Here is an 11,946-nt window from a genome sequence, read left to right as displayed (position 1 = left end):
CATATTCATATGACACTGATATCTGACACATTTTGGTGGTGTTTCATTATTTGTATCTTAGGTCTAGTGGTCAGTGTGCTGAACTCTGAACCTGGGGGTTTATGGATCTAATCCTGTTGCAGCAAAAAATGTCCTTCAACCTTGGGATTATGGGAATGTTGTAAAAGTGATTGTCAAATCTTGCTATTTGATTAGAGTAACCAAGAATTGGGAATAGGTGCCATTTCATAGTCTTATCAGTTTAAAGTTAGGGATGGCTAGTGTAGATGTTCTTTCTGAAACAACTGACTAACTGTTAACCTTTTCTAGATTTATAGAAGAATAGCCACCTTCCTTACTGAATTGGGTAAGTTTTACCTGTTTCTAATTTTGGCAATTCAAATGGACATAGGTTATTTTGTTCATCATTTAAAATAACAAAATTTAACCAGAATCTGACTGCAAAAGTTTTATCCCTATTTATTTTAGTGCCAGATAAATATTGTTACAGTCATACAAAGTTTATCAGAATAATTTATACACCTTGAAAAACAAATACATTTTATTGGTGAATGAATCCAAATTATGCACATTTATCAAAATAGAACTTATTTCTTTAAAAAATTAATTTATGTCACATTATGCATGTTATCTAAATTTTTAATTAACTTTTCTGTTTGTACAGAATGTAATAAAATAACATTAGAAAGTAATTATATATAAGTATATTAAACATCACTAAGAGCACACTTTATCACTTTACCAGTCTTAGTTTTATTATTGATCAAGTCTGAGTGTTTTGTTAAATAAACTAGTGGATCAGTATGAAAACACAGTAAAGTATATTTAGTTGTAATACCATATAGTCTTGTGATCAAAGTAGTGAAAACTGTTCACATTACTAACAAATACATACAGCAATACATGAAAAATCGTATAGTATTTAAATAAATATACTTGTGATAGTTTTAAAGTTATTTGTCACTTTTAATTTGGTATTATGTATTTGATTTAATGACAGTTCATGATGAAGAAGAGTAAATATCATAAACAGTGTACAGGGATACTGAAAAAAGAAAACTTGTAAATATAGATTTTAGAGGCTCTAAAGGCAATGCAAGCACAATATGGAAACAGTGCCATGGATATAGTATTTTTTTAGTCTTTACATAAACATTAACATGTTAATATGTAACTCAGATTGTCATCCTCAATTTCACCATCCTTTCTTGATTAGAAATACTTTTCCAGTGTATTTGAAATTTAGCATATAACAGACTTGTACATTCTAGTAACAGCTTGCAACATCTTGTGTAGATATGCATAATGAATTCAGAAATATAGTGAACATTCCATCTGTAATGTGGCATTTGTCCAATAAACTGACCCCATGCATTTTATGTTGAGGATATATGTGTGTTTTAACATAATTTTTCATAACTTCAAGGCTTGTGTATGAAGGCTACCAATAAAATAAAATTTAAAATATGGAATTTCATTTTGAAATAAAAATATGAGATAAAATCATGTCAAAATTAATAATAAAACATCTCTTATTAATGCAGCCAGTTTTTGAAGAGATATCACATAAATTGGCTTCACTACTGCATGTTATATATTTTAAAATTGTCAAAGAGTACTAAAAATGTGTATAAAAACTACCATAAAAAGATATTTCCACTGTAAAACTAGAATGTAAAGCTCTTTTTTTCTGTTACAGTATGGAATGAAGTCAATCATTTGGATTTAAAATTAACTTGTGTTTCCTAATTTCATGAAACTAGTGTATCTAGACCACAAGTGTTTTGTTAACAGTCATTGGTATCCTACTTCTGACAACAACAACAAAAAAAAAAAAAAAAAATGGTGGAAGCTAAGATAAGGCTTAACATTTATTTAGATCATAGACAAATTAAGAAGAATATGGAAAATTGGTCTTCAATTCCTATGATTTGTATTTTATTATGACTTCCTCTCCTCAATACAAAAATGTTTGGCCATAGTATTTCTAATTGTGCAAAACTACGTTGCAGAAATATCTCTGCTTTGTGTGACAGTAGCAGAGTAACTTAAAAGCTGGACCTGAACCAGACTTAGAAGGTTTGATATTTATCACTATGGAAAGTAATGAATTTTGTAAATAAGAAATAATACACTTTCAGACAGCAAGATATTTATACTCTAAAGATTTTATTTGAAGAATAGAACTTAATGTTTCACCTAAGAGCTCTAAACATCTCTGATATGAATGTGTTAAATGACAAGTTTAATAGTATTATCAGTTGGATATCATTAGTGTTAAGGTACAGTTTATCAAACAAACAATTTTTATTTCATTTATGTCAACCTTTTTCTGTATGTTAATATTCGTTTTGTAAAATAGTTAATACTGTTCTGAAATATTGTATATAGAAATACATCGCACTCAGACTGAATAGTAAAATAGTTTGATTTTGAAGATGTACATGTTGAAGTTTGTCATCAGTTTTTTATATTACATTCTTCAAAGGAAGGTGACTAATTTGAGTTAAAATATGAAATGTAGTAGTTTACAAAGTAAAAAAAGATCCACAGTGAACTCAAAATAAATGGTACAAAAAGACAGCTAATAATACATAGTCATAAAAACTAATCTTTTAAGTAGTTTTGTAGACCAACTTATCACTGTTGATAGAAGTGCTTAAGAATCATGCGTAACATGATTTTTGAAACATTTTAATATCTGTATGTGTAGATTGAAGTAGATGTTTAAATTATTCGAGCAATGTGCTAAACTTGTATTTACCTTTATGTGTTTATTTTTTTCTACTTTTGTTGGTTTTTAGTTTTTAATACAAAGATATTATTACAATTCATATGTAAGAAAAATCTGTCTTAAGCAATAAAAACTTGTAACACCACAAAAATGAATATTCCCTTTCAAATTCAGATTCTAGGTAAGTAATCAAATATTGAAGCACATTATTTTTGTTTATTTATAAATAAACTTAGCATTATGAGGGCTCTTTATTTATAAATATTGCAGATTATATTTATGTCTAAGCTGAATAATATAATTTTTTGATGTACCAATCTAAATATAACAAGTTTTCATTTTAAATAAAACAATAAAGTCTGTACAGGTTCTGTATGTGTCACGAAATTTGTGGAAAGTCAAGATAAAATGTTTTATAGAACTTGAAAAGTGAGAGAATATTCATGAATTTCAAATAGAGGACAAGCTTCTTTCAGAAAGTGCATGTTGTATAATTATAGCATATGATCGTGTAACATTTTCTTCCCCATTTCATATAGCAGTGGGGAATTTAGACTGTGGTAGTGTGGAAATTAGTTTCTTATAGATATTTTGTTGTTGTTGTTGTTCTTTTAATCGTGATTGCAAAATAGAATGTGAAATTTTGTGTTGTTTTTCAAGTTATTCAATCAGCTGATCAAAACAGGCTACATTTATATAGTTGACATATTGTGTGACAAGGCTTATTTTACAAATTATAATTATCCAGCTACTTTACAGTTTTGGTCGAAGTTAGTCCTTAGATGGTAATCAGTTGTTTTGATAAAACATTTTCCTAAATGGCACATATTTACTTGGTGAATTGTGCTGATTGGCACTTAAGGTCTAGTGCAGCATAACAGAAGATGCTGGAAATGAATTTTCAGATGACCCCTCAACCTCTAAACAAAGTATTGGTTAGCACGTAATATCTAGGTGAGAAAAAAAAAACAACTTACATGTTATTTTGACAAAGCTAAAATATTTTTTCCATTGATTGTGTTTACAGTGAATTAAATGGTCATGGAAAATTTAATAACTTATTGAAATGCCATAGAATTCTTTATTTTTTCAAAGTGTCCTAAACTTTTACTTCTTCCCCCAGTGACACAGCAGTATGTCTGCAAACTTACATCGCTAGAAACTACGTTTTGATACTGGTGGTGGGCAGAGCACAGATAACCCATTGTGTAGCTTTGTGCTTAATTTCCCACAAACTCATGATTTTACTTTTGAAATTTTGGGAGACTTGAAAATGAAAAAGGACAATCAAGTAAGTGTCAATAATTCATCAATACAGAATTGACTTTTTTAGATTTTATTTTTATCTTTAAGTTACATGTGAAGACAGCTGTTTATGTTAAAATTTATCTTTTGATGCAACAGGTTTGTTGGGTATCCAGGACATTACAATTTATTGTTTGGATATCAACAAGAGGAAGTATGTATAACATTGTCAGTTTTTTGTTATATAAAAGTTCAGCTGTTAAACTGTTCTTTAAAAAACATTTTTTTGTACACAGTTTATTCATAGTACTGTATAATAATTCCAAAACACACTAACATTTGTTGACACAGTAGCTATTTCTCCATCTCCAGTGTCATTAGCTGCCCGGTTCAGTGGTTCTTTAAAGACATTGTGTCAGCTGGTATGTGGAATACTTCTGTTACTCTCCTATCTTGTTGCTTACATGATATGGCGATTCCTCTTCTGATGGTTTTCCACTACTTCCTGAAGATTTATTTACCACATCTGCTAGGCTTTTACTAGAAATGAGTATTTTCCTCAGTCATATACTCTTTTATTTCCAGGGTCCCTTTATTTTTCATGGTATACCATTCTGGGGTAAGTGCTTCTGAGGCAGGTATGCTTTCTCTTTTCAACTTCATACTCTTAACTACTTTTACTATAATTACTACCACCAGTAATTACCACCACCCTGTAAGATCATTTAGGCATCTACCAGATGATATTATCTTATTATGAATTGTCACTCATGGACATTCATGAAAACAGCTGAAGAGAATCTTACTATTCTTCATGTTGAATAAATTGTGATCGGTTTGCTTTGAAAAAAATGTAGGAATTTGATTCATTTATTGCACAGTTTCCAAAGCTCCATTTTTCAGGACTCCCCAGTGCATTTTAGCACCCCAGGCTGTATTAGTGGAGCTTGAGAATCTGTGGTAGACAAGAGGCTTTTCCACCAAAGTTTTTGAGTGTGTTCAACCACTCTTGGAGAAGAGGGCAAAGTCAGGGTCCTCCTTCTAGGGTTCCTGGATGTTTTTTCATATTTCAGTAAGAGTGGCTCCAGTCTTCCTGGGAACCTACTCATAATTTTGGTTCATATTTTGCATACAATTATCTAGTTGGGGAGTGCAAAACCCTTCACTTCGATCAGTGCCAGTTTCAGTTATCATTCATGGAAGTTGGTTCACTATATTGTAATTCTGAAACCAAAGCAGTTCCATCCTAAGTCCTTGGTTGAGTGCAGGTTCCACATAATTCAAGGGCTAAGTAGAATACACCTTACCCACTTGGTTAGGGACTGATAATGAATGTTCATAATTCCAAACCAGATGAGTTCTGTTCCTTTGTTGAGTATGGCATACGGGATCCCATCATTCGAGACTCAGGTGTTACCTTTTGGACTCATTCAGGTGGAGAAGAGAATCTGTCCACTTAAGTGTTACTTACTTTCTTGTCATTATTCTGACAGTGCCAAATGCAACATTCTGTGGTTACAGTATATATGTATATACATATAATATTGTGGTCTAATAGCCATTGCCAGCAACATGGGATATAGGTACTACAACCCCATAATTCCAACCCTGAGTCATAGAATCTTGGCTGTCTGGTCAGGGGTGGCCTACCTGATGATTACTTATATTCTGTTCTGCCTTTGATATAGGAACTAAGCTCCAAGTGAAGAGCATATCTGTTCTGGAGGTAGGTGTAATTTCCACACTCTTGTTCCATTTTTTCTCTTGGTACATTCCTGTTCTATACAAATGCTTTGTTTGTGGATCATGCCTGCATTGCCAACTACACTTTTATCAGTGTGAGATTCTAGCTATAGTGTTGGTGGATGGTAAGTATTATTGGAAACCATTTTCAGTTTAAGAAAAATGTTAACTTTTATTTTTAGATAACTTTAGAAAATAAGCCTTCTAGAGGCTTCTAATTTCCCAGTAATCTTGTAATTTTTAAGAAACTAAATCTGGAATGTAATTGCCACTTTTCTGTTCTTTAAGTCATAATAAATAACATGTTGTTGTTGTTTGTGCAGTTATTATTTTCATAAAATCCTACTTTTTATTTACTTTTGCACAACTAAAATAATTAAGACAACTTGTCATTTTCAGACTTTCATTCATATCTCCTGGTAATATTGAAACGTGAATGTTTTAAAGTGTCTTTAAAGTTGATATAGTCATGTGAAGATTGTATGCAAAATGGTGGTCAGTTAGCAAAAATGACCAGTAACTTAATTATTTTCTAAATATGTAAGAATATTATGATTTAAGAATTCAAATAATAAGTTAAAAAGTAACTGAAACATTGAAGGGAATATTTTACTAATAATTGTGTCGTTTGTTCGTAGTTTAAGTTGAAATTTGCAAATAGGATTTGATTTTATACTGAATCTATGAAACTAAATATGTTCTATAATTAAGGACTTTAGTGATTTTCTTTTCCAATGTTCTTTTTTCATGTTGTCTCTTAGACATATTCATAAGAATTTTTGGTTTTTGAAATTTTCTCCCAGAAAATTATAAGTATCCAACATTGCCACTGTGTTGTAGAAATGCCACTGAACATAAAGCATTGAAAAACTATCTCCCATTTGCACATCTCATTCAGTGTTGCTAAGACCTGTGTTTAGGCCTGAGTATCATTAGGACACCTGCATTGTTTTATTGCTACTAACAGTAGTAGAGATCTAGGCTTAGATAAGATCCAAGGTCAGTAATAATTATTTATTTACACACACAAATGTAGCTTAGATTAGAAAGTAACATACTTAAATTACTTCTTACTTGTTCTAATAAGCTACATTTGAATGGCATTTTAATATATGTATATAAGCTCCCACATGACCTTTCTAACCAGTACTGTTTAAGGTAATCTACTTTACACAGACAACATTGATCAATAACATACTTTATCAATATGTATATGCTCAATCTGAAACCTGGTTAGACAATGTTTTGCTCATTAACATAATAGCAATCAACCAAATAACTATAAGAAGTCCTGCATTTTCACTGATATTTGGGACCTGAAGTCATAAATTCATGGTAAAAAAACATGAAATCTTGATTTTATTCAAAGTACACTTCCTGTTGGCTGGGAAAAAATAGCATTATTAACCCTTTCTCTGTAGACAACTTTTTTCTGTGCATGCCTCAAGGTTTTAACGAGTTACATTCAAAGTTAATTAAACTATTTTCTTTTTATGATATACTAATAAATAAGCCCTGAAAACATAGCTCTTAATCCATATTTTAATAGTATACAAGTTTAAAGATTTTACTTTCAGAAGGCAATATTTAAAATAGAAAAACTAGAATTTTCTAGTGTAAGAATTGTAACATTTTTTCTCTAGGCCTTTTCTTCTTTAATTTATTTACCACCCCTCCAAGAAGTAAAAAATGAAATGAAATGTAAATCACTTATTATGATATAATTTCCTTTAGGCATACTATAATTTTCATAGCCTTTGATATTACTTGGTCTCAGAGACATGAAATCAAATCCATCTTGCCACACCCACCTGTGATGTCCTCTTTGTTAGAAATTACCAATAAGTGTTTAAGCCACTCAATAAGGTGTTACTTAAAAACCAATAGAAAGCCATGGTTTTCATCTGTCAAGTGATTTATCATATTGCAATGTTTTCTGTAAATATAATTCCATATTTTGCTTTCAATTCAACCTTGATTACCATGGGAAATGCAATGTGTAAAAATAGGAATCTCTTTAGATCAGTTAGGTTAGATTAAGTAAAATAAGTACTACTGTTACTACTAATAATAACAAGCCTGGTTTGGCCAGGTGGGTTAAGGCGTTTGACTCATAATCTGAGGGTTGCAGGTTCAAATCCCTGTTACACCAAACATGCTTGCCCTTTCAGCTGTTGTGACATCATAATGTGACGGTCAATCCCACTATTTGTTGGTAAAAGAGTAGCCCAAGAATTGGTGGTGGGTGGTGATGACTAGCTGTCCTTTCCCTCTAGTTTTGCACTGCTAAATTAGGGACAGTTAGTGCAGATAGCCCTTGTGTAGCTTTGACAAAATTAAAAATAAAAACACCAAAAAACATAAACAAAGAAAAAACTAACAATAATAATATTTTTAAAAAATGTTCATGAGTAGCTCGTGCATTATGGAATTCAAAAGCATAACAAGAGCTGCATATTTGTCATATGATTTACAACTTATAAAGGCATGAATAGTAATTAGTCAGGGGTTATAAAGGCAATAAAATAATAAAATTTAACAATGTATATACATACACACACTATTATGATCATAAAACTATTTAGTATAAACCTAAGTAGTTTAATATCACAATTTGAAGTCCTTCCAGACAGTGTTTCTTTACTGCTTCAGGGGTTACACCAGTGACAAGGCTTTAGGTTTAAATATTACACAAAAAAAGGTAGAAATTTTTTAGTCTAAGAAAATAATTTTTTATCTAAACATGGAAATCAACACTCAGACTAGTATACAGAAATTCTCTATTTATATATGTAATATATATATACATATGTAAGTATTCACAGATACATTTTTAGTAAAAATACTCCATTAAAAAATATAATCTTTGGTATGCAAAAAAACTTTTGATGTTTACATAAAGCCTGCCAAATGATGTGAATATATCGTAATACTTTAACAAGCACAGAATAATTATTAGGTCAGTTCCTGGGATTGAGCCTGTCGTGAAAGTTAAACTATGAAAAATCAATCTCTGCACAGTTTTTCATGTTATTCACACATATTCTTTAAATTTTTAGGTTTGAAACTTTATTTTTTGGACCATTTGGTCCTGGACAAGTTATTAGTGCTCTTGCTCACTAACTTATATCTTATTGTACTTTTCAGTCTTGTGTTCTTTCTTAGATATTTTATAAAGTGGTATTGCCACAATAATTTTGAAACTGTTTTTCTACATTTCCTTCTAGTGTGGAACAAGAGGGTGTTTGTTTGAACTCTCTTTGCAGTTATCTATAATTGTGGTAGGGAAGCAGTTCGTTAATGCTGTGGTGGAAATGGGTGTTCTGTAAGTTTTTTAGTTTAAATAGATATTTATTGTAATAATTTCATGGAAGAACATTTTCTATGACAGTTGGCTCATTTTGAGACTTTTGAACTGTGTTGTTTTTGTTTTTCAAAATGTGATTTTGATGTTTTTAAGATTCGTAGTTTATTAATGTTCAGTCAAACATGTAGAAAGTCAGATTGTATGTAAAATTACATTATTTATACATTCATGTCAGCAACAAAACCTGTTTTATTTTAAAACTAGGTAAAAATATTTTGTATTTATCTAGATTGCTGTTACGGGTTTACAAGAAATGGTCAGTGTATAAAAAGGGTGAGTGTTTTCATGAAAACCATGCACCCACTCAGTGGGAGAGTGACTACAACTAAATAAACCAAGAATAAATGGGTCTTTTGGTGTATATCTTAAAATGGGAAGGCTTAAGTTGAACTGAAATAATGATGTGAAAATAATTACATCAACAGATAAATATGTTGCACATAAAAACTACTTGAACACGTTAAAATGGTACTTTTTCCATGTCTGTGAAAAATGTTAAATATCTGACAATGGCCTTGTAGTTTGTACATCATTCAACAGCCTTAAAATCAAGTTTTTCTAATTCTAGTTAACTGAGTAATTGGCTACTATGGAAATGAAAGATGTATTATTTTAAGTTCCTCCAACATAATTTAAAATATTTTTAAATAGTTAATGTATAATTAACAGTAAATATTAAATGTGTGATATGATAATAATGTATGTGAAAACAGTAGTTGGAGCAGCATTTAGAAAGTTTTTGATGATGTAGAAATGGATATGAACTGTGTTCTTGCTAAACCTGAAGGGTTATAATGCTAAGATTAATCATTTGATTCCTGCTGTGGTTATGGGTCAAATTCCACATTGTACAACTTCACATTTAACAACAAACAAAGAAAATGTTTTTTAGTTTTATGGGTTTCAGCTTGTTTTTCAGAACAGTTTAATGTATAGAGGAAACATTTATTAAATACCTGTAAAACAGTTACACCACCTCAATGATTAGTATTTTCTGGAACAGCAATTTTAAAGGTCCTTGTCTGTGTTTTAGTTTGTTTGTTTTTTAAATGAAACATGATTAATATGCTACTTGATTTTGACATTAATGTTTCTGTATTGACTTTTATGTCAAACTAGAAATTAAATCTCTTATTCAACCACCTCTAGACCTGAATCTACTACATTAGGTTAGATTTTCTCTATTATTAAAGTTTGATACTTCCAGGAGTCACCACATGTATTATAGTTATTGTAGTCCATTAATTACAGTAACTTTAGACTATATTTAACTGTCTAAATCATAAGAACTTCCTTAAACATTAAATGTACAGTTTAGTTAATCAACGTTTCTGTAATTTATTATCCTTCTGTAGTGTTGCAATTTGGATTTTCCACAATTTTTGTGGCTACATTTCCTCGCACCATTGTTTGCTATGCTGAACATCATCATAAAAATCAGGCTCAATGCTAGGAAGTTTATTCGCTTATTATGACGACCTGTGGCAGAAAGAGTTAAGAACACTGGTGAGTGCACAATGTGGTGAATACAGTAAGCTGTTTAGTTTAAGTCTGTTAAGATGAAGTTAAATTAACAATGTTACACATTTTTTTTTATTTCAGACAAGTCTCTGATTTATCATGTTACATACATTATGTATTATTGCTCTAAATAATCAGTAATTTGAATGTAGTTGTCATTTAAATGTTAGTATGTATTAAAATATGATATTTGCCAACAAGATTGACATGTACTATTCTCTTTTTTGACACAAATATATTAAAATATAAAAAAATAGAAAAACAATACAATTTATAGTAACAGTTATTACAAATTAGGGTTTAGGTACAAGAGTTTTAGAAACAATACTGAGTTTTATGTACGATCTAGAACTCGATGTTTTATCGACAGTTCAGGCCCATGACAAGGAAATTCAATCCAAGTTGAGACTCACACCTCACTTAAGCTGGCTATCTTGGATGGCTTTGCACTGGTTAAAAGCTGACTTTTTCCAAGAATGCTATTTAATATCCTTGTAGAAAAAAATAATATCCCAAATTAATGTGCTGAAATTGAATGGTTTGTAACATTCAAAACCTACTACGTACCTGGTCTCCAGTTTCGTAGTTTTATGATTAATTAGTGTTAATCACAATTTTTGCTTCTGAGGCCAATATCACACTGATTTTAACTGACTAATAATATTCTTCCTGCTCTTGGCATGTTGGTTTATATAGTTTATTGTGAGTTTCTAGAATACTCACCAAAGTTGGAAGATGCTAGTGTTTTCATTAAATAAATAAATATTAAATATTACTCTTGAAAATCTTCTACAAATTTCAAGAACAGATGGGACTTGTGCAATACATGGCCAACAATATGCATCACATGCAAAAAAAGAAAACTATATTGAAGCAAGCGTAGGTACTAAAACAAATGTATCATGGTAAATCTGTTAGAAATCACAGTCTGAAGCTCTTAAAATGTAGACAATAATGTTGTGATACCCAACTTCTTTGTGACATACAAACACTCTTCCATTAACTGAATGAGGCCTGATATTTGTATATAATAACAATCACTCTGACAGTCATGTGTTTAGTGATAAGTCTTAATTCATAACTTAGCTGAGATATATTTGTATATAATCCATTTTATACATGAATATAATGTTAATGAAAGAGAATTGTTTTGTAAGCAAAAAAATAATAAAAAGATTAGACAGTAAAGTTATTGAAATATATTCCAGTCATCCTAATAGGTTGATTCTATTTTGATAGGAATATGGTACAGAATTCTTAATTCTGTTGGAAAGATTTCTGTCATCACAAATGTAAGTACAGAGAATTATGAGCAATGTTTGTACTTGTTCTTAAC

The 11,946-nt window shown here is 30.5% G+C and overlaps 1 protein-coding gene across 6 annotated transcripts in view; it reads left to right on the top strand.

Moving 5' to 3' along the window:
* Nucleotides 1–207: 207 nt before the first annotated feature.
* LOC143242907 (anoctamin-5-like) overlaps nt 208–11,946 on the top strand; it is a 31,047-nt gene continuing 19,308 nt past the window's right edge. For all 6 annotated transcript variants that reach the window (XM_076486527.1, XM_076486524.1, XM_076486525.1 and 3 more), the window contains exons 1-6: nt 208–346; nt 3,858–4,025; nt 8,950–9,047; nt 9,319–9,362; nt 10,445–10,595; nt 11,850–11,902. In XM_076486527.1, coding sequence (XP_076342642.1) covers nt 4,008–4,025; nt 8,950–9,047; nt 9,319–9,362; nt 10,445–10,542 — 258 coding nt within the window. In that variant the 5' untranslated portion in view covers nt 208–346; nt 3,858–4,007 and the 3' untranslated portion in view covers nt 10,543–10,595; nt 11,850–11,902. The remainder of the gene's footprint in view (nt 347–3,857; nt 4,026–8,949; nt 9,048–9,318; nt 9,363–10,444; nt 10,596–11,849; nt 11,903–11,946) is intronic.

The sequence above is a fragment of the Tachypleus tridentatus genome, unplaced genomic scaffold (assembly GCF_004210375.1).
Source record: "Tachypleus tridentatus isolate NWPU-2018 unplaced genomic scaffold, ASM421037v1 Hic_cluster_2, whole genome shotgun sequence".
NCBI lineage: Eukaryota > Metazoa > Arthropoda > Merostomata > Xiphosura > Limulidae > Tachypleus > Tachypleus tridentatus.
Note: the sequence above shows the minus strand (reverse complement) of the source record. Positions and strands in the feature narration are given on the sequence as shown.